The sequence below is a fragment of the Lonchura striata genome, chromosome 3 (genome assembly GCF_046129695.1).
Source record: "Lonchura striata isolate bLonStr1 chromosome 3, bLonStr1.mat, whole genome shotgun sequence".
Lineage (NCBI taxonomy): Eukaryota > Metazoa > Chordata > Aves > Passeriformes > Estrildidae > Lonchura > Lonchura striata.
This window is the reverse complement of record NC_134605.1, coordinates 47,452,497-47,476,629: the sequence shown is the minus strand read 5'-3', so window position 1 is coordinate 47,476,629 and position 24,133 is coordinate 47,452,497. Positions and strand designations below refer to the sequence as shown.

At 34.9% G+C, this 24,133-nt stretch overlaps 1 protein-coding gene across 7 annotated transcripts in view; it reads left to right on the top strand.

Annotated features, from left to right (window-relative positions):
- RGS7 (regulator of G protein signaling 7) overlaps positions 1–24,133 on the top strand; it is a 227,388-nt gene that overhangs the window by 106,292 nt on the left and 96,963 nt on the right. For all 7 annotated transcript variants that reach the window (XM_031504336.2, XM_021527044.3, XM_021527038.3 and 4 more), the window contains one exon: positions 23,218–23,268. In XM_031504336.2, coding sequence (XP_031360196.1) covers positions 23,218–23,268 — 51 coding nt within the window. The remainder of the gene's footprint in view (positions 1–23,217; positions 23,269–24,133) is intronic.

Sequence of the window (24,133 nt, the reverse complement as noted above, 5' to 3'; positions counted from 1 at the left end):
AGGATAGAAATTTGCAGCTCATGTTAAGAATGGGAAGAGGAAGTGAGTAGCTGAAGACAAATGAAGTCCCATCATGAAGTCCTTTTTCAGCTTTAGAAATGTTGCCACAATGTGAAATCAGTTTCATTGTACTCATATTAAGTAGTCTCTGGATACTATTTCAAAAATGAACATCCACTTGGACAAAAGGAAAAACCAGTCTGGTTCCTCTAAGGTCAGAACCCTTGAGTCCCAAAAAGTATTCATAGTCTTGTCAAAAATCAAAACTTTGCAATGATACATGGAATTTGTAAATGTTTTAGAGTGCAGTGTAATTCTAAAGCCGGGAATATGGGTTAGCAGGTTTGAGTCCTGAATATATTGTCAATTAGAATGGAATAAAATAGTTACAGGGAATTTCTGCATGCAATGCTGTAGTTAAGCAGGTACTGTAATTGTTTTAAAAATAGAGGCAATAATTATTGATGCAATTATATTTGGAGTGTATGCTGAAAATTATCTAATTTTTAAATTTACATGGCATTGTACCCTGTTGTCCGGTGGCATGTTTTTGGTTGAATGATGACTATTAACTATTATTTAGCAATCAATGTAGATAAGTATTGCTGGTACAGGCACAAATAACATATTATTTACAGGCATCCTGCTAGGTATAATACAGTGTAAGCAAATTTGCTTTTATCTTTAGGATGACACATATGTGTCTGGAATAGTAGTCCCCTTTTCCTCTTAAATGATGACTAAAATGGACTCCTTTCATGACTTTTCAAGAATAATGTTTCTACTTCAGTTTTACTTTTCTAGTACATAATTTTATATTTTGTTGTCTTTAAATCCATTGTTTCAAAGTAATTTGAAATATTTAAACAAACTTTATGCAAAAAGAAAGTGGTTCTGTATTTGCAGATTTCAATCTACCATTTTTACAGGCATGTACATATAGTTGGCCAGCAGTTAAAATAATCAAACTAATAAAATCATTCCCCAAAGAATATGCCCCTTAAGCAAGAAATCAAGTTAGCAGGGTTTACAAGATTACTTGTGATTTAGTTCCTAATTCTGCTGGTTGCAGCTATGAGGAAAAAGACGTTGTCATTGCATTTGCATCAGAAGACTGCAGACTTGTCTTTGCAAAAGGAAGCAATGAAGAAATTGTAGTAATTGTAATTGTTTATATTTCTATTGTTGCTGAAGTTCTTTATAGGCTAATTTTGCATGATGCTGAAGAAGTTCTGCTGCTATTTTCTATCAGCTGTGTTGCTGAAAAAAGTAACGTACATTAAATTAGAAAGTCACCCTTGTGGGAAGTTAAAGTAACTTCATGAAGCATACATACTGTGATTGACAATCTATCACTATACAAATAAAGGTGCCATTGATAGTAATAAATTTTCTACAAATTATCACAATAATTGTAAATGGAATTACAGTATCAAGAACAATTTGTTAAAAGCAAATAAGGGTGCTCAAACGTGCAATGAGTGTTGCTTACAATAGTCTGCATATTTGACAAAGCCTATTATTCTCATAATAGCTTCATAATAAAGGTCAATAATTAACTTAATTGTTTAAAAACCTACTTTCTAGACTGTGCAGTTGGAGAGTAAGCCTTGCACAAAACCAGCACGTAAGCTGGCTGTAGTTACCATGTTTTCTCTGATCCCAACCCCACAGCTTAAGCAGTCCCCGAGGCCAGAGGATGTTGGCAGCTTTGGAGGCACAAAGCCTGGGATTCCTGCTGTGTGCCTTGCCATGCAGCATCTGTTTCTTTTTGTCTTAAAGGGTGGAAGACCTCAGAGGGGTTGCTCTTGGTTTGCTTATTTCATCTTCTGGGAAAAATCACTGGAGTAGGTGCTGCTTCCCTGAGCAGCTCCCCGTAGCAAAGGTTAGACCACAGTGGGAACAGGCAGAGCTGTTGCAGTGTTTGTCAGGAAGTCAGAAGGAGCAGGCTGGTGAATTTGGTGTCTGAAGAACAGAGCAGAAACCCAGGAATCTTCCAGAATCCAGGTAGAAAGCACAAAATAATGACTTGGTTGTGGGAAGGAGGACATAGTCATTGCTGAGACTTGGCTAGTGAAGCCAAACTAATTAGAAAGCCTTGAGAATATTAAAAAAAAACCAAAAAACAACAAACAAACAAAAAAACAACAACAAAAAAAACCCAAAAAACCAAAAAAAACCCCAACACAACAAAGGCTGGGAAATTAGTATTAAACTTCCCTCTCCAAACACACATTTTGTGAGATAATATTTTTTATTAAAAGGCTTGAGTGTACAAGTGGACACATGGGATGTTTTGCATTCCTTTTTGTTCAGAGACAATTACCATAATATGTACATGCGGGGCTCTCATGGATACCAGCACCCATGTGCTTGTCTGATACCAGAATTCTTGCTTTTTGAGATTTTATAACAAAATGTAAGACAGCTAAAATGTGGAAGTAGTTTAAAGGCATACAGAACTGAGTCTATAGATATGTCAGATGCTTTGCCTTTTCATCAAGACCATCTTCTTGTAAGTTTTGGACTTATCATGGAAAGAAACTTGCAGATAATAAGTATACAGTAAAATGCCCAGTTGTTTTCTGAGCTGTATCTCTAGACCAGGCAATATGTTGTGAATAGAAAAAAGGCATTGAGCCAAACCTGCCTGTTAATAGTTTGATCACATGAATTCCACCTTCTGCTTTTCTTCCCACATTTTTACTCTCTCCTCATTTTTCTAGTCGCTTTAATCAGTAATCAAGCTGAATTCTCATTTCTTCCATACTCTTTAGAGAAAAATAGACTTACTTTGTTCTTTATTCACTTGTTTTCTGAGTAGTAGTATTTTTGTGTTCCTAGTACCTGAGTTCTAAAGTGGGTGCTTTTTTAAAAGAATTGTTATCAAGTCCTTTCATACTTACAGAAGCATCTTTTCAATAGAACAAATCACTATCTGTTTTAATGAAAGGTGGAGGTGGAATGACTCATCTTCTTGGCTTTTGTACCTGAGGTCAAATGTAGTTTTACAGAAATATTTAGGCTTTGCCTGTTACATCAAATCTGAAAAGATGTAAGTATCATCTAAAAAAATTATCATCACTACTAAAATGACAAGCCACCAAGACATAGTTACCATGGTCAGCATTTGCAGAGGGATCCCATCTGTTCTGTGTGAGTGATGGGTTGGTTGCTCTGGACTGGAAGTAGGTAGAAAATATGCTTGTACTAAAGAACATCCTGTTGCTCAAGCAGAATTTATGAAGCTAATCTTAGATTTGTGTCATGTGTACAAGGAAGCTTCCAGCAGGCATGATGTCCCCAAACTCTAGACCATTTAAAGGCTAGTAATTGAGTCTATTTTCCAGAAAATGAATGGAAAACTAGTCATAGTAGCAATTTACTGTTCTAGGACAGTTGCTGAAAGTAAATAGAAGAGTACAGCTTGTCTCACTTTTTTTCCTCTGTCTTAAAAATACATTTCTACATGTTTGAGAAGAAAAAACAAACAATTGCCCCCAAACAAGTGGAAATCCATCTCTCTCCATTTGTTGGTCATAGCTTCTTTTGAGAGCAATGCGAGGGACAGGGAACATAGCTCCAGTGTACTGAGCAGGTACAATTCAGCACTGGTTGTCCTGAGCTCTGTCACATCAGCAGCAAGGTAAAGTATGCATGAATTGGATAGTCTAATGTATTGCATGGTCTAATTTCATGTGATGTCATTGAGATCTAGGACACTGCTTATAAATTACCTCTGCAATGGGTTAAATGACCACTGTAATTTAGCCACAATTAGTAGAATTCTCCTCCTGTTATTCTAAAGGATGATATGCCATGTTTAATCCAAACAGTCTCCTAGTTAGTTTTGGATTTAGTCTGATATAATTACACTTTTGATTATTCTTAAAGCTTTTATTTCTAATCATTAATGATGGGATGCAAAATTTAAGAAAGCATTTGAACAAATTTGTATGGAAAAAGCTATATTAAAATATAATTGTGTATTAGGCAGAGGAAGACCTTACAGGGCAGTTAATAGACTATGAAGGCCAGGCTATTTTAGGAGGCTTGAGAGAAACGATTGTCAATGAAATGCTAAATCTGAGAATAAATTGAACTCGAAATACTCTTTTGAAATGTATTTTAGTAGAACCAAAATAAATTGGTAGAGTAACAAATTTATACTAGTGTACTAATTGTAAAGTCCCAATAGAGAAATGGAAGCCACCTGATTTTAGAAAGGGGACAGGAACCTGTTAGCTCTCAGTGGAACAGACTTCTGAACAGGAAGTGTGTTGAAAAGAGGGACGGTACCATTAAATCCTCTTAACGAGGGAAGGAATGGCATTACCAGACACTACCAATGTAAGATTCCAAAGTGCTTCAAGATTTATACTTTCTGATCAAAAGCACTGCATTTTTTTTTTTTTTTGAAACTGTATCTGTTTGGGTTATTTGGGAGCAGTGATTATTCACGTATGTATCAGAAAATAGGAAAAGACTTCCTCAATGTACATAAATTATTAAATGTGGAATGAGTCATTACTTCTTGTGGAAGTAGCAGAATTTTATATGGATGGTGTGACTTAACTTTTGATTGATGTGAGTTTTGAAGGACATTCATGTTCTATAAAAGGCTATATGAATTATGGATATCCAGGATAAGGTGTCTGTGTAGACATGGTCTTTATTCTCTGTGGTAATCTTACTATTTTGTAAGAATTACTGTACTGGTGTTTTTAAATGTAGTATTATAATTGGTTTCAATTGAAAAATCACTTATTGATAGCTGAAAATTAAAAAAAAATATAAATTTCCTTCCCATTCTATTTCTTTTAGAACAGTACAGAAAGCAAAATAAATATTGAGCTTAGAGAGTGAAATGTCAATTTACTTCTATATATTACATCTGTTTTAGATCAAGTCATAATTGCTTGTCTGAAAAAAAAGCTCCCAGTTTAAGAAGTTTGTGTAAAATAGTTTTGGATCCTTTGTTATAAAAAATGAGATAAAAATCTCTAATTCGGTGTATTTGAAATACTCTTCTGGCACATCTCTACAGCTTAGCTATTCAGGCCAATCCATCAAACTTAGACATCAATATTTGCTGAATCTCTGTGCTCAGTTTGTTACTAGTCAAGCCAAAATAGAAACTGTCTGTTCTATCTCTATGCAAGAATAGAATCCTGATGTGCAGATAGAAGTATTGAGAGATCAAAAAGTCAGAAATAAGAGAAAAAGATAAAAATATAATTTCATGAATAATAATTTGTTACCTTCAGTCCAAGACTACTTTCAGATGCAGATAATTATTTATTTTAAAAATTTACATGTCATTTGTGCTTTCGTAAGGCAGTTATTTAGTTTAAGTCCTGTATAATTTTATAATGGGTTTTCCAAACAGGAAATTTTATTTACTGAAAAATAGCAAACAGAAAGAAAAGGGGACACTACACAGATTAAAGGAAGAGTTCCTAAATTTTGCATTAGCTTCAGCAAGCATAGAAACAGGCACACTACATGGCAAAAATAAAAATGGAATATATTAATTGTAACATTTGCAATAGATGTCCTCGGTCAGCTGAAACTGATCTGTCAAGTAAGAAGGAGATTATGGCCCTGGGTCTCAGCTCTAATGAAGATTTGTATCACTATTGGAAATCTCTTGGAGCTATCTTTTCTACCATTATTTTAGAAAGGAAGAAGTTCCACTTGCTGACATAACTATAAAAATAAAATGTGTTTTTTAACTGTGATTAGTATTGACTGGTGAGAAAGAATAAAAGAAACAGAGTAAAAAATTCTGCCTCAAATCCAAAATCCTTTTTTTTTTTCTGAGTATTACTACTTCCAATGTGAGATTTTTCTCTTGGTAAGTGAAGCCTGCAACTTTAGTGCTAAAAATTAAATAGATTCATTTGAAAGATTTGTATACACAAAAACAATACCTAAATATCTTTTACAGGAAGACAAACTTGATTAAAATTCACGCACATTTGATTTAATCTTTCTTCACTCAGAATCTAACTAAATCATTGAACTGAGCTTGGACCACAGCACCAGTACATGAAGTACGTGTCTAAGCAGCTATGAAACAGCAGCCTAGTTTCTGTGGGTGAGGAGTGTCTGAAATTATTAATTGGCTATAAATGAGGCAGCATCCAGCAAGGTCAGGGAAAAACAAAATAAAATGCCCCCTGCCCCTGTTGTCAGGGCCCTGGGCTGCTGCTCTGCTGGAGGGGATGACAAATCCTATGCCTGCTTCTGCTGCTGCCAGGAGCTGCTTGCCCACATGTTGGGGGAGCTGGCGCTGACTGAAGAGCAGGGTTGGAATCCCCAAATGCTCTCAGCCAGTGATGCTCTGGGTGCCCCCAGATAAAAAAGACTCCCTCTGTGGTTGCACTAGAGGCCCAAGTAATTGTCTGAAATCTAACAAAATGTGGGCACACTCACTAGGAGTGAGATGTTGCCTTGGGTTTCCAAGGGTGTTTACGCTTTATCTGCAAGGTTCTTTACAGTTTCTAGTCAAGGATTTTTATTAACAGTATCAACCCTAGCCCTAAATCACACGAATTGTCCTTTAATGACCATTTGTAACTGCAAAATAATCCTGTTTTCCCAAAGCAACCCCTGTGTAATACAGCAGATTGAGTGTAGTTAGCATTTCAAAAAAGGTAAAGGACATGATAGGAATCAATATGCTGGAAAAGAGTGATGGGTATAACATACGTGCTATATTTTTTCATTACCTTTTTATCTGGCAGATACTCAGGGTAATATATTGTTACAGTGCAACAAGACCAGCAGAAAGCCCGAAGTTGAACTCTTTTCATTGTTCGAGTGTTCAGTTTATATTCCCTCTCACCTGCTTAAATAACAGCAATAAAAGAAAAACCTGGCAAAATGAATGTTAACATTAATAAAAAAAGCACAAAAACCATTTAACTTATGCCTAGCCATCAATACAAATGATGTGGAGAATTTTCATATGAAATAAAATCAAGAACAAGCCTGATATACTTTGAAGTCCTGCCTGAATTAATCATGTTAAACACTGACCTTTATCTGTATGTTTCCTGTATCTTGCATGGCTTTTCTAAATAAATAGACCAAGGGTCATTCATTATTAAAGAAGTACTTGCAATAGATAGTTCAGCACACTAACAATCAAGGTTATTAAGGCTGCATCTTTCCATTTGAAGCAACATGAAAATTTGCCTGTCATTCTTTAATTATGTTTTTAAAATATTTTGAGTCTAGTACGAGTATAGTATTCCTCTTGTAAATGCACCAGCCCACCCTGCCCCCAGCCTCCACTTAGAAGAAAAAACAACAAACAAACAAATAAAAAACCAAAAACCCTATTGTTGCCAAAGGCATACTAGCATGACCTATGGTTCATATGTGGGGCTTAAAATTAAGTCCTTTGGACTTTCATCTTAACTATTCGGTTCAACAGTCTTTTCATTTGGCCTCTCTGACCATTACCACAACTATAAGGTGAACTGTGTACTCACTTTATCATAGTATATTAGAGAACTTAATGTTGCTGAAGTTCTTCCATTTGCCATTGTACAAATTGTAAATCAATTAAATAATTTTCTGTAATTCTTTGCAGGGCACTTTGTAAGTTTTATATCTTTAGGAAATAGCACTTGTTTTAATAGTGCACCTTCTGGGATAAACTGCACATTGTTGTTTCCCTTGCTGAAAAGCTTTTTTAAGCAGTGATCATTCGTCTGTCAAATCCTTTCCTTTGTGCCAAATACAGGTAACCAGCTTTGGTGCAGTGAACACATCAGTCAAACCCAACACAACAGCAAGTCCTTCAAATAAAATGTCCCTCAATAACCTCATCCCACTTATTTGTACATACCCATTTGTCTTTCCTTTTGCTTTCATTTCAGCATAGTTACCTAACTGGCATCTAAGACACTCCCTTGTCTGACACCCCAGAGACCTGGCCTCCCTCAGCTTCCCTGCACACAGAGAGGAGGAAGCACAGCTTCTCCTGGTTCTTACATACATGACTTTTCAGCATTCATCTTGTGAAAGCATCAAACAAAGTGTTTTTGAAGGAAGGAATATCATTACATTGCTAATACCTCTGGTAAAACAAATGTCTTTTATGTCAAAATAGTCTTAATGTTTCTTCTTTATAGAGCGTGATTGTGCCCAATTTAGAGCATGGTTGCTACAGTATGCATAGCCCAGGAAGGTGTTTGAGAGACAATCAAGACAGCTTCTTAAACAATATGAGGAGTTGGAGCCTTTTTTAGCACATCCCTTTCACCTGTCAGGTACCAAAAGTGCAGATGAGTATAAAAATGTATAGAGAAGTTTTATGTTAGAAGTAAATAGCTCTACATCATTATGGTTTCACCACAATTGTGCATGCACGTTGACCTTAGAAGGAATAAAGAAATAGACTTTAAGTTTCTTAAGCATCTTTAAATTGCCATTTGTTTTTTGTAAGTCTCAACGTATGTCATAGCTGAGAAGAATTTGAGCCATATTTCAATAACTTTCTCATTCACTTCTTGAAACTATGTTGATTTAAACTTCTAAAATGTTTTTAGTGACTGTAATGGAGTTACTTTGGATTTTCCCATTGCAGCTAAGACAGATAATGTCTTTATAATATTCCCTTTGATTTGTCATTCAATAAAGAGAAATTTCTTTTAAGCATAGTACCAGAATTAAAAATAGACTTGAAATTAAAGCTTAAGAGGACATGATTCAAAACTGCTAAAATAGTAAGTTTGCTTTTACTCTTATTGCCAAAGAAAACATCTTTTAGAAGCTAAATTCCAGATATTTCCCAAATGTTTTCATCCCCACTGTATATAACTCACTGCCTGGAAACTGATATAGTTGTTACAGGAGCTGTGATTTTGCAAATACATTTTCCAAATGGTATTTGCTATATAAAATTGCAACAAGTGTTAGCTTTTCAAGACTCATCTGATTTTTTGCTACATGGTAAGAGGAGAGATGACTTATCAAGAAGAGAGAGGTATGGTATAAGATAAGAAGAGCTATCACTGCTATCATTATAGTGTTTATATTGCACAATAAAAATATCTTTCAATTTGGGTTAAAATGGAAATGGTAAGTTATTAAAGATATACAGTGGAATAAAAATTTTTACTTATTCTGATAATGATTGACAAGCTAACATCTTAAGAGAAAAAGGCAGACAGAAGTGTCTATTAGTCTCTTATTTTATCTCTTGTGTTTAAAACTATGAATGGAATGTCCCTGAGTGCTCCATGTAGCAGATCCTATGGCTCTGTCTTCTGGTCTTGTCAAAGAGATCATAGAATCAGAGAATAATCACATCCATGTTAGTTCTGTTCAAGCTTTCTACATCTGGTTAATTTAGAAGAATTATCCATTAAGAGCATTTATGATGCTACATCTGTTAAACCAGTTTTCTGCTGTGAAATGTTTTCAGAGCCACACTTTTTAAAGAGACTCTTTTTGACATTGCCATTATCAGAAAGTACTGAAATACTGATGGTTTTTTTATTGCTTTTTTATTATACTCCTGTTAGAAGCTGTCCTATGAGTCAGAAAGATGAAGATGAAAAATTCTCTTTTATGCTAAGAAAATGGTTTTGTCCTCGTTGAATCACACATTTTGATGGCATTAAAGGAAAATATTTTTAATTTTTCAGTTTGTGTAAATCTTTGATATTTGATGTTGGGGTTCCACTTCATATCAAAATGAAGTTTGAGAGCCTCAAAGTGTGCTGCAAGGTAAGAAACTCTGGTTCTGTTGTGATTTGTGAAGCATCCTTTTGAAGATGCACTTTTGACTGGGGAAACTCAGAGAATAAGAAGTCAGGGGCTTTATTGAGCACCAGCTGAACATGATCACCATGGAAAAATCTTAATTATTCAGGTAAATTGTCACATCAGAAATGCTGATTGTAGGTCCTTAGCAGAGGGACTCGCTGTTCCAAGATGTTTGAATAGCAATTAGTATAAAATGCTTCCATATTAAAATTACTGAATAAGCTCTGCAACATGAAACAGTGGAGTAACTCCTACCTCTGCCAGGTAATCTGCCTTCACTGTTATGCTTGGTTTGGTAATCATTATCTTTACTAAGTTTAGAGTACATAAAATCTAGGCATCATTAAAGCATTACATATTTGTATTTGCTATATGTGTAACAAGAGTTACTTGTGTGGGCTTCATCTTAAGAATCTGTTCTCAGAGCTGTAATTTTCCTCTATATTCTCTGTGCACACATTCTTGTTTGAAGAACAAGAACTTGTCTACCTTTGTTAGCTTACTTGCTAAAAACAAGAAAACACTAAGTAGCGAGGACATCTTTCATAATGCAAGCTAAATGATAATTTTAAACATGTGAGAAGGAAAAACTGCTGAAATGTAAAGTGTATTAACAGTAGTAAAACCTTGTTGCTTCCTTTCCCTGAATGACAGTTGTTTCTAGATGCATAGCATGTGAGGGAATACTCAATACTATAAGTAAGAAAAGAAGTCAGTTTTAAAGTTGAATCTACAGATATTTTTAAACTCATTTAAACTAGTAAGCCATCACTTTCTTAAAAAAAAAAATTAAAAATACAAGCATATAAATATATTCCATCAGCCATTACTTAAAATGGTGGAACATTGCTCCAAAAATGGCAATGGCCTAAGACATGCTCTTTTTTAAGTCAATAAAAGATGAGAATAGTGAATTTGAGATGAAGAATTCTTCTGGTATGTTCTGACTAGTGTGAATTGTTGCTGTGTTTGTGTGCTGCAGCACAAATTGTGACCATCTCTCACGTGAGCGCAGCATGTTTTACTGGCTGTTAATGTGGCTAGCCTGTTCCCATCCATTGGGCATTATTTGTTGATAACAAACAGTGCTAAGGCAGGCATTTATTTGTATAATTGGTTATTGACAGGAGCCCAGTTTTATGCCAGGTCAGATAGAATTGGAATAGTAGAAAGGAGGATTAAAACAGCCAAGTATATTCTTAGATTCTAAGTATAAACCTGCTTCATTCAAAGTGAAGCTGAAATTTGAAGGGGATAAACTACTTAAGACTTCCCTTCTACGTGACTTATATTCATCCTGTTTTGCATCAAGAAAAACTCTCACCAGTAAAATTACCTCTACTCCCTTTCCGCCTTGATTTGAGAGGAGAACAGTTCTGTGCTCAGGCTATCAAGCTGCCACAATCAGACCTTTTACTAGTCCAAGCACAAGCACCCTTTCCTGCTCTCTCTGATTTCTTATCTGACAATTAGTAGCAGGAGAATCATAATTGCTGGTGCCAGATTGAACAGGGTATATTTACCTATTAAGAAATACTTTAAATTTTTGAATATTTGGTTTTTTTGGTTGTTTTTTTTTTTTCTTGTTGCAGGGGAAGGCAGCTAGGTTTTTTTTGTGTTCTGTTGATGAATTAATTTTAGCTATTGTAAGGATGTAAGAAGATTGAGCAAGAACATGTTTTTCCCAAATGTCTTTTTATCCCCTTCCTCCCAACCTTGGAACCATATTTCATGTAGACGTCACAATTCCTTAGCTGACTGACAAATGTTTATTGTCTCCAGGCCCTCAACACAAGAGTTGTGTTTACTTTTCCCTTCCACTAGTGAACAGTAATCCTAGTACTGGATATCTATTTGCTTTATATTTCTTTACTGATCCTGCCTTTATTTTCCCAAGAGAATATATATAATCTGTTTCTGAGTGTGCAGTCAGTGGTTAAGGAAGAAATGGTGGCCATTTTTTAAACAATTTTATGTAAAATATGTACAAGTCCTCAGAAATTACATGGAGAAACCAAAAGTCAAATAAATGGTTTGTACAGAGGCTGGGAAGGGGACCAGGTTTGGATAGGTAGGTGAATGGTTGTGTATACATGTTCCCTCACCAAGGGTGATTTTACATCTTGATACTATTTATTTTTACTCTGACAGTGTAAACAGCAAGACGCAACAGGTGCTAAAAGTAGTATTTACGTCACTGCATACTCCTAGGCAACAGTATGAACCTAATTTTTTTCTGCATTTTGTGAAGAAAGAAAAAAATAATGAACTACAGTCTCATCTTTCCAAAGAGCTTATGTACTCACAAGTCTAAGTTATAAAAGTCCCATCCTATGTTCACAGTAAGACACCATCAGTTTTCAGCTGTTTGATCTAGAAAAATAAATAATTGAAATGTTCATTAAAATAACCTGAAGAATAGACTCCATATTCCAGGACATGCACTTTTATTTATTGCACTAATACTTACAGGTTGATCTTTTCAAAATGCTTCTCTGTTCTCTAGCCCCCAAAATCCACAGCACAGTATGAGGAACTATTATCTTTAGTGAAGGAATAAATACCAAAGGTTACTTCTTGGGCTAGTGGTCCAGGATTGTTCAGTATAATGTTTTTTTTTATCATTCTTCTACTTGATAATGGATGGTGGAAAATTATTCTCTTCAGCTTTTCCACATAAACTTACAAATGCTTCCCATGAGGTTGTGGATTAGTGTTATTAAATGGTTGCTCTGGATGTAATGAATGTGAGGGTAGGGATGGGAGAAAACAGAAGGTTTTTGCAGAGGCTGTTTCTTTGTCCAGGCTCCAAGAGACATTCCAAAAATGGAGACATTAGTGGTTCTATGAACATTGCCTGATACTGATGGAAAAGCAAAGTACTTTGCTTCAAAAATGCGTTTGATTCATGTGGTACCACATTACTTGTCAAAGCAGAAAGGTGGCTTTTGAATTCCTATAAAAATGTCATAGAGAAAAAGCCAATGCTAGCTACAGGGCTGCAAACAAATGCTGTTGTGAATGTCTCTTGGGAAACACAGCAGCAAGGGAATGAAATTGGTAAACTGAAACATAGAGGGATTTATTTTCTCCAAGTTTTACTTGGTTTGCTAAGTTTATTGTGATGGATGGGAATACAGTATGTAGAATGACTGGCATGTGTACTCACATATATGAGTATATACAACTGAGCATATACCATACTTCAATTTTCAATTTGAGATAGAAATATATTACTTATGGATGATATGATAAAGTTTATTTTTAACCCAAAAGCTGTTGATTGCATATTAAAATAGCAGTTCTTGTCTATATCAACTTTTGGTAAATTACCATTGATGGACAAATAATGTTAGACAATTTCAATTGTCAGCAGAACTTATATTTCAATGAATAATTGGGAATTTTCTTCAAGAGCTAATAAATTTTACTTTTTTGTGTGACAGGGTTCTTGAGGTGCATTTGTAAAGTGCTACCATGAGAAGAACTATAAGATTTTTATGTCTTTGAGAACAAACCCAGTAATATCTGCTTCAGATACTTGTGCAGCACAATTATCAACATTTAGAAAAAATTAATTCATAATCTCCGAATAGTGATGAAAGACTGAAAATTAAAAAATTGCTGAATTTGGTGGAAGTATCGAGTTGCAGCAAAGTAATTTTTATTTCTAACAGAGTTCATTCCATACCGTATAATGTAAGTGATTTTTGTTATGCCGAGCAACTAAGCGTATTAAGGTCTGAAACAGTCCCATATTTTGGTAAAAACTGAATGGGATTAGATTTCCAGTCAGAATAATGCTCAAAAATAGGTACTTAAAATTTGAATAACTTCATTTTCTTTCCCTTTTGAAAATGTAGCCCTGCAGCAGATCTTTGAAGTGTAAACTCTGAGACATAGCAGTATTAAAATAATCATGGATCTGGAGGAAATACCACAAAAACATCCAACACAGATTAATCAAGAATAGAAATTCATTTGAACATTCTGTGGTCTGTTGAATATGAAAACATTTCATATTTCAAATAGAAAAAAAAGAAGCCTTGAGCAAAGTTTTGATCAGTCAGTGACATTTCTGGTGTAACACATGAATATTCAGATTAAGGTTGAAAGTTTCTACTCGGCTTCACCAAACTTTCTTGTATTTTATGCTTTGTATTTATTTGTGTTAGTTGAAAAATAGCTGAACTGTGCTACAGGCTGAGGAACAATGGGAATAAAGAACTAAAACTCCCAGATGACTACTTTGGCCAAAGAAAGTATTTTTATTCTGCAATATTTTGGCAGTTTGATGTGAAATTCATGTTTTCAGACTTTCTGTTATAGCCAGTGTCCCTACACTGGATTGTATCTCTGAAGATACATATTTTGTGCAACTGCTTTATGGTGGATTTCTTTTTTTGTTGAGAAGAGGCTTCCTGTTTGAGTAGTTTCTATATGTCTGAGAATGTCTGGGTAATGATCAGATTGTTGGGAAACTTGTGGTTCAGGAGTTTCTGCAGAGCATCACATTGTGCTGTTGTACTAAGTGTCACTACATCTCTCTAAAAGGTGTATTTTTTGTCAAAATAACTAGTTTGGGTTAGTCAGGAAACCGACTCTGATCAAAGGGATTTTTTTTTGGACATCAGTTTTGAGAGTCTTAAGTAAAGAGAACAGTAAAAGCATGAGTCACTGAGTGTTTTGAAATAGCAACAGTGGAAAAACCCATTTTCAAACCAACTGTATAAATTAACTATTATTGTGTAGGAACACTTTGAGAGGAAGTACATTGGCATTGTTACTGGGCAAATGTTAAAACTGCAAGTCACTGTGTCCCCAGTGACTTTTTTCCTGGAGTCAAAATCCCAAATCAAGTCTAATATAACGTATATATTTATTCCCATTTCCCCTGAATTAGGACTTGAGGATTTTCCCCTGTGAACATCCTCCATGAATGTTAAAAGTGTCTAGCAGAAATTACACTGCTCCTCACTTCCTTTCATTGCCATCTGTGTGTGGGTGTCTTTTGGGGGCCAGTATAACAAGAATTAGAAGAAGCATTTCTGAAGGAAAAGACTGTATTTCTTAGAGATATTAATGTAGAAATATGAAAAAGATACATAATTGCTTGATGCATGGTCAAGAGTTTCACAAAGCTTTTTTGTTGAACCTAGAGGATTTTTGGTTTTACACTCAACTTTCAAACTGCTGATGTAAAAAAATAAAGCAAAATAGTTTATTGTGGCAGAGCTAAACTCAGGCAGCTTTTACTGTGCTCTGAAGATTATCAAAGTGCACTGTGCAAGCACTTACTGATATGTGTATGAGAGAAAGAACACACTTATCAATCTACCCCTTTTCTATATACAGAGTTGTCAGCACGACACAGTAAAACATCCAGTAGATACAAAGACAAGACTAGATGAAGTATTTGTGGCAAGTAGCAAATTTTTCTCTTAAGAATACATTGTCAGTTTTCCTGAAATAATCTTGGATGAACTTTTCAGAGTGAGAGTTCAAGACAGACAAAAGTGATGTTACTATGATGTTACTACCTTTTATGTGTTATTTCAGGAATGGGAGTTCAAACTTGGCATAGGAGTCGCATATTCATTTCCTTCTCAGTTTTTCTTGAGGGTGACTGCTCTTACATTCATACCCTGCAGTGTTCTCCACCAGGATACACTTGCCAGTGCTGTTCTACTTCCCTTTAACCAGACTGCACAGCAGGAGGGGGGGACTCCAGGTGCTCAACTTCCCACATGGGTGTCCTGCAGGGCTGTAAATAATTTATTTTTTCTTCTCATCTCCCAGGCTATTTAGCACAAAAGAGCAACAGCTCCAGCAAAAGGAATTAAAAGGGAACACAACCAGAATGCCTAAAAACGGAGGTGGAGACACTCAACTTCAAATGCCTGCAACTGTGTCTGAGCTGCCTCATGATTTAGAGAATGTAATTAGCAGACAGTAGAGACTGTTTTCTTCCATGTGACATTTCTCATTACTTTCAAGAAGAAATTACATAATCATTGAGAAATACAGGAAAAAAATGTCCTTTAAGCTGGTGACTAGGTACTACAAGGTGGGGCATTGATATTGCAGAACAGCCTCATTACACAGTACACACTGGTGGCTGGGAAGAGCATGGACACCATTATGCTCTGCTATGGTGTTTTAAAGCTTCCTGCCCTCCACTTGGCATTGGATCCAGAACTATTTTGGAGGATGTGATTTAGCTTGAGTTCCCAAAGGTAATGGTAGATGGAGAACATGATGAGTAGCTGAATTCTTTGCTGTTTTGCTCTTAGTAGTACCCAAGTATGTCTGCAGGTTATTGAAAGGTAAAGGGAGGAATTGATTGAGAGAAAAAATAAGGGGCATCATGATGAGAAAAGTTGGAAATCTCTTATCTTCTTTTAGAATTATTTAAGATTTCTGATGAACAGGAAATCAAGTATGTTTCACTGATAAGTATCCTGGCCTCCCTGTTTATCTCAGTTTTTAGTTTTGCTTGAAGAAAGCATACAATAGCTACAATAGCTAAAAATGAAGTGTGCTTTTCTTTTCTGGTTGGTTTGTTGTTTTTTTTTTTTTTTTATTAGGCGGTGAGGATTTCTCATAAATGGAATTTCTCTAGGACATTTTATGGTGTTTTTTACTTAAATTTTATGGGCTTTCCCCCGCACAAATATTTTTTACATAGAGAAAGTTTTTAAGATTTTACATGTCATGTGCACACTGATACTCTATTATCATTCGTCAAGATCATGAGGCTTTACATCATTTTGAAGAAAACCATAAAATTTCCTTTGCAGTACACAGGCTGTACAGGTATTTCATGCAACTTAGTTTTTCTAAACAGCATCACTCTTGTCTTGCAAATGTTTCATGTGGAGCAATGTTCTTCAGCAGGATGCTGAACTCTAGTGCTTGGGGTAAGAGCCTTGGGATACAGGGATTTCATCAGTGGTTACTGGTATATTGCCAATTATGCACAGCTAGTGTCATTTGTAAAATGGTAATTTGTGGATGTGGAAGAGATCTAAGTATAGGATGTCTTTTGGGAAACTTTAGAGATAAATGTTGCTGGAATGATGCAGCAATCACTTTTGCTGGAGGACACAGGGACCTGTGTGGATTGCCACTTTTAGAATAACGAGTGGCACAGATGCGCAGCTGTATTTAATTATCCTTTTAGTGTTTATAAACCAGATTTCTGCTCTGAAGCTTGGTTATGAGACAGAGTGTGACTCTAGGGTTTACATTGCTGAAATCAGTTGGTCAGCACCACTGATTTATTTCATGTTGGTGTGGAAATGGAAGAGATTTTTGCCTTCTTTGTTAGCTCTTTCATGGTATGAATGTAGATGAATTTTCCTGTCTAAAGCAGAAAGTCATAAAAGTATCAAGCAGCATGTTGTTCTTCACAAGGTTAGGCTAGCCAGAATTACAGATCCTTTTTGCCCTTCTAGGCTTGAGTATTCTGAGCACTGCTTACAGCTGAGAATGAAAGAATCCAACTCAGAAGCAGTAGGATGATTCATTTGAGGGGTCTGTTTCTGCAAATTCCTGTATCTACCTTCACTTTGGAAAAAAGTATATTTCAGCTTATGTTGTTTTAAAACTAGAAAACTGCAATTACTTTTGTGCTCAAGTAGTTTCATTAAAATATGTCATATTCTTTCTACTCTTAGTATTATTCAGATGACATTTTTAAATCTGCCCCCGGGTACAGTTTTCCTTAACATAACTCAAACAAATGTGTGGTCCACCCTCAGTTATAATAGATCAAAAGAGTAAGCTTCTGCATTTGTTTTCATCAGCAATTCTAAAAAAAACAAGTGGCAGAAATGTGTGAGAAAGTTGAGATGTAAATAATTTCCTTAATCAATTTGCACTCTGATGAGTGTTTTTTTTATTTTTTAAATCAACCCACTTAATTAGTAAAGGTCAGAAAAGTTAAATATGTAAAGTGAAATCAGCAGGGTATTCAAATTATTAGTGTCAGCTCTGTTGCCACTCATGATAAACAGATTCCACCAAGCTAAATCTATAAATCCTATTTCACATTAATTCAAAAGAATACAGAAAAGAAAGAAAAAAAATTAACTAAAAATATAAGGTGGAAAGAATTTATTTAGGATATATGATCCTTCAGGCATTTCTGCAACCCCAGTCTTAGAGAAGAGTCCCTGCATCCTTCTTTCACCTTTCTGTGGACACTGCTACAAAGTGATGCAAAGCCTCTCTGCTCAGCTGTAATAATCACAGGGAGAATTTAATCTGAATAGTTCAATATAGGTATTGGATAATACTATATTTTTCCATACTTTAAGCCAAATATAATATAGGCATTGTTTTTCTTCTCTCTGCCCTTCTGCCTGTAACTATATTCTGCCTGTAACTTGATTTCTTCCAGATAGATACGTGAAGAATTCATACACAAACTGTGCTTCTTGGATAAAATAAAAAAAAGTGAAAATATCCATGCTGTTATAACTGTGGCAATATATGCTATGGTCTGTGATTGTGAAAACTTCAGGGAGAATATGGATAGTTTTTGTCCCATTCACCAATGAAAGGCCTTTCTTGCAGAGTTCTCCTCTCCATTAGACAGCAATTTTTGTTTGAAAATAGTGCTGAATGCCTGAGAGACCACTGGCTTTTACAATGTCCCTGCTCATCTAATCCACTTTCTGTGTTTCCAATGTCTGAACCAATGGTGTGAAATAAAATTGTACATTATATTTTTTTTCAGTCACTATCAAGGATTTTGAAGTTTATATCAGTGACTAAACTTAATTTCCTGATGTATTACCATAAAATGATGGTGTTGAACATGAAAGTTAAAATGACCCAATACCCTCCTCTCTCAATATAAAAAATAAATAATGGAAATACAGTACTGTTTCCTTGCTAATTTAGTAATAGTCTTGCCTTAAATTTAGACAGTGATATTTTTAGAGTCATGTTTAATAAGTTTTCTGTATTGTGAGCTGCCCTGCAAAAAATTCTCCAGGCTGTCACGGCTAGGTGGTGGTGAACCACTGAAGCTGAGCCAGCCGCCTGTGAGGCTCCCTTGAGGGAGCACCTGGATGATGTGCTCCTGCCCCTCGGCACCAAACAGGCACAGCTGCCCAGATTTCCCAGTGCTGGGCCAACGTAACCATCCTGGTTATGTTGCTCTTGAGAGCTCAGATGGCAAAAGCCTTGATTGTTGACAGCAAAACCCTCTCTCTTGGTACCAGCAATGCTGGGGAGCTTCCCCTGTTGCTTTCCCTCTTCATCATCTGCAAATATTCTGAGGTCTAGAAGTAAAAAGAAGAATAGGTTTCAGTTACTAAACCAAGATATCAACAACAAAAGACTATTTTCTTTGCAAGGTTGAATCTGTATCTTTATGAAGTAAGAAATAATTGAATTCAGTTTCTCAGTGGTCTCTTGGTTTGTGATTCTGATTAATAAGATGTACTTTCTTGCAGCTTTCTCTTCTTCCACTAGATATGTTTTTGAATTTTGGAAAAGATAGAGCATTTTGAATTTTGCTTTTCTTTTGCAGTACTAATATCCTATCTTTTTTTTTTTTTTTTCCTGTCAGATCAAGGCTTACATGGCTCATTGCACCTATGCATAGCAAAAGTTTGATTTCTAATTCCTGTGAAATTTTCTATAGGTCAGAACCATGCTTTGTAAAAATGTATGCTGTAAGGACATTGCTTAGAATAGGTGATTTTTCTCTGAAAGGTAGCCTTAGCATTGCCCTGACCTTTAAGAATTTGACTTGGAAATTACTATTGCAGAGTTCAGAGAGCATGCTTTCCTCAAAAATATTTTCTTAGGATGCTCTGACAGCCTCAGCAGCTGCTATTTTTGGACCATTTCATTTAATATTAATCACTTGTGGAATCTTCAGCAAGTACATTTCACAAAGAACATGACTGAGTCTTTTTCATTTGTAGATGAATACAGATGTGTTTTTGCCTATTTCTTTAAAGATTAAAGTCTGTCTTTCTTTGGACTCGAGTTAGAACTTGTGAATTTTATTGCCTTTATTGGGATAAGTGCTGGCATTTAAGGAATCTCACTCTTGACTTTCAGGTTCTATATCTAAAAAACCACCTTTTTTTCAAATGTTTTCTGCTTTTGCTAGCTTTAAGATATTATTAAAAATTATTGCTTTGCCTTGTCCAATTCTATTTGCTTTAGAAATTGGCATGACAACTGAATGTTTTTCTAGGATTTCAAAATTGTCAGCAGTTTGACTGAAGTCTTCTGCCCCTTGCAGATCTAATAGCCAATGTGTCTGCCTTCTGGAAGTGAGGCAGGGAGACCTGGAGAGCTTGAGAATCTGCTTTGACAATGTTATAGCTGGGTCTGATATCACACATTAACAGTATACAGAAACTGATTATCTGACACATTTTCTATTTTGAATTATTGAAATTTTCCTTTTCAAGTGAGTCTAGTAAGAAGGCAGTGGCTTCCATGAAATTTATATAATCTGACTAGCTTGTCTTTTTGCTAGATTTCTGGTGATAAGATAGAATCATCTTTGAAGGTTAAATATTTTTCATTCTATAAGTATTAGTTCTTGTTTACAAATAATGAAGTTTATAGTCTTGAATCATAGTTCCTATAGGTGTGAAGTACCATGTAGGAAAACTGTCATGAATTTACTGGTCAGGTTTTTTTCCAGAACTACATTCACAGGAAATATTATTTTCCTGTTTTCAACTGTTTTGTTGCCTTGTTTTTTTTGTTTTTGTTTTTTTTTTTTTTCTTGAGATAAGAATTGCCTTGTTTTTTTGGTTTTTTTTTGGTTTTTTTTTGAGATAAGAATTTAGAGTAATGGTTTTGCTTTTAGAAACACATTTGCATTAGTAATAAACCTTGGAATAGGGCACAGGAATAATTAAGGGAAACAAAATTGTTGATTAGATGTTAAAACTTGTAGCTACAAAAACACTCAGCAAGCTCTACAAGTTAATACATTTATTATTTTAGGACTAGAGTTGGCCTAAAGATCTCCCAAAGAAATATGAACTGATGCATTTCTCACTTGCCATATGACAAATTACTTGCAAGTTTGTTTCACTTGAATAGCCTTCCGTCTAGAAGGAGAGTGTTTATTCATTTGTCATGAAAGTCAGACCTCTGAAATCATCATTGTACTAGACTGCAATAGCTGGCTTAAACTCTGTCCAGGCTTTTAAGTGCCAGGGCAATGGCTTCAGGGTATAATGTGAATAGAGCATCAGTGAACTTTCATAGTCAGATAGCGCCATTTTCAAGAAAGTCAATTTCCCACTATTGTTTATAATAAGCCAAAAGACACTGGAGGTGAAATTTCTGATATGCAGACCATGTATACTGAAATGTGAGGCCAGGAGCTGATGAATACAGGAATACAGCATGTCACTATAAGAAAGTTTTCAAAAGAGACAAAATAGAAAACGTGTTTGAAGGTGAGATGAAAAGAACAGAAAACGTCTTCCCATATGGTACCTGAGAGATTTGAAAGAAGACAAAGTTAAAAATCAGTATTCAAAATGTCATTTTGTTTTTCTAATTTTTGTCTTTGATCTTTGAAGATTTAGGAAAATATTTAGGGCTGAATAACTTCTCTAGTCAGCTGACAGAAAAATATAGCTATACTTGGAACTGCATCATTGAGGTTTATGAAGTTTCATCTTATATTAAACTAAAATTCTTCCTTCAATGCAACCTTGTAAATTTTGTTTGTATAAAAAAAAAGGATTAAAATTGTATTTAAAAAAATAAAATATTTTTGGGGTAGGAATATCTGTCTGAAACATTTTGTATTCCTCCAACAACATGCAAAGGTAAATTCCCTCATTTAAGGAATAGAGCCATGTAAATACTATGGGAAACTCTGCCGCTTCAGTTTAAAATCTCTCAAGATTTAGACATTTAACATAGCACTGTAAAATGCTTGCTCTGGACATGTTTGTTAAGTGTCTAGAGATTTTTACTGCTATGTAAACAGGTTTGTTATGCATGCACACATGGAAAGCTATGATATAATCAATGAGGTTTTGTAAAATACATGATAAAACTATTCCCTAAGTGTAATAAAATGAAAGCTAGAAGGAGAAGTGAATTTCCTTTCTTTTCTGAAATGCCTTTTTATGATACTGTTTTCATTGCCTTAAGAAAAGCAAATAAAATTATGCAGTATGTAAAATACAGAAAGAAACTGAATCTAAGAAGTGACAGAGGAAATATGCTCCACATTCTAATGTTATATATTATAGTACATTCAAGAGATTTTATTGTTTTTATTTGGTTTATATTTGTGTAAGTTGTATAGATTTTTATTGTTGTTTTAGATTTAAGGTTTATAAAGTGTTTTTGTTGTTATGCTTGAAATGGATTCGCAACTTAAATATTTGTTCTATATGGAAATGTGTGACATCTCTCTCTATTACATTGCTTGTCTGAACTGGGAGTATCATGAAACATGAAAAACATGCATGTAACATCCCTCTGTTTCACCCATTTCCCCTCTAATCCAGTTTGGTTATTTCAAGTTGCTCAAATTATGAATGTGGTTTGGGTTTTTTCTGTCTGCAGCAATGCTTCATCATTTATTTTGCAAATCCTGTTCACAGTGGGTGAAGTTCAATTGTAGCTTTCTATCTGAAATACAAGGCTGACTTCAGCCTTGTGGCAGAAAGTGCAAAGTGTGATAGAAGTGCATGCCCGAGAGGAGCAGATGGGTTAGGAATTTGGAGGTGATGTTGGAAGAATACTCAGTGTGAAAAGCAGGAAGAAATCTAGTATCAAAGGTGTTAGGAGGTAGCATGGGACCTTAAAATAAGGCAGGAAATTAAATAGAAAGAAAAGGATATGCAGTAAATGAAGGGATAGAGAGCAAGGGATACTGGAGTGGTAAGGAAAGCACTTCAGCACTGAGGGAAAAATTAATTTTGTCAAGAGCTTAGCCATGATGTGGAATTTGATGCAATGGTAGTCTATATATAGGCAACTTTACTGGTAAATTAATTTTTAGGTGGAGGGGTGCAGGGAGGGTGAAACTTAGATTTATTAAGTATTTTTTTATGTAGAGTTTGTGGTAGTGTAATTTTTAAAATGCAGACTACTATTGCACACTTAATACACTTCTATTACTTTTTATAAGTCTTAGTTTAAAGAAAAAATTTCTGTGTTTCACTGCTAAAACAAAGCTAAAAAAAGAAACTAAACTAAAGTAGTTTTCAGTGGTGGGTTTTTTTGGTGTTTTTTTTTTTTTTTTGTTTTGTTTTTTTTTTTTTTTTGTTTTTTTTTTTTCTTCTTCTTCCTAGACAGACTGTGCAAAAAAATGTAGATCTCTTTCATGGAAGAACAATATGAATTGCCTCAGGGATCTGAAGAATGGTGAGAGAAAATTTACTAATCTATAAATGTCTTTTCTTTTGCTCCTAGGTTCAGATATTGTTCAATGGTTAACGAAGAACTTATCTATAGAAGACCCAGGTAATTTCTCTTGTTTTCTCGTCTTCAGATTCTAGTTTGTTTTCTCAATTATTGAACCTGACTTTGTTTTCTGCTGTGGTGGGAGTGACAAGACACAACATTTGACCAGTACAATTTCAATAGCAAAACAGACATAAAATCTTAGAAACCTTAGATAACGCTCTGAGGATTTTGATTATAAATTTTATTACTGCAGGTGTTGGGAAACAATATGAGAATGATAATGTTAGTTCTTTGGTAGAAAATGTGTTTGAGTGCATGAGCATGAGGAATTCACTCAGTGTTAAGCTAAAGAGTTTGTTAAATACAAGCTGTTTTCTTACAGAATTTTTCAATAGACAAAAAATAACGGAACTAATAAAATACATTCTTATACTGTTACCAAAAGCTGATCTTCAATTTGGACACTTCTCTATAGCATCTTAAATGGAAAATGAAACACAAATAAAATCAGTGGAATGAGGAAGAACATTTAATTGCTTGATCAGCTGGATTGGCACATGAAAGTAAGGGTTTGGTTCCAAACTCTGCCTTGGTTTGTTATATGCCCAGCAGGAAGCACAGTTTGGTTATTGTATTTAGCTATTATTTATTTTCTGGATTTACAAGAGTCTAGTTACCTGATCAGAAATTTTCCATAAAGAAATGATTTCTAGTAGGAAATGCTGAATTGTAGAAATAAAATATTCTACAGAGGTTTGTATTTTCTTTTGGTTAGAGGAAAAATAATCACCCTTCCTTAAAAATGATCAGAGATTATAAAAAAATTGGGTCTTTTCCTTGCTTTCTTTCAGTATTATTTTTTTTTTTTACATTTTTGGGGGTCATTTTTGTCTTTATTTTTAAAATGTGTTTTTTTGTCAAA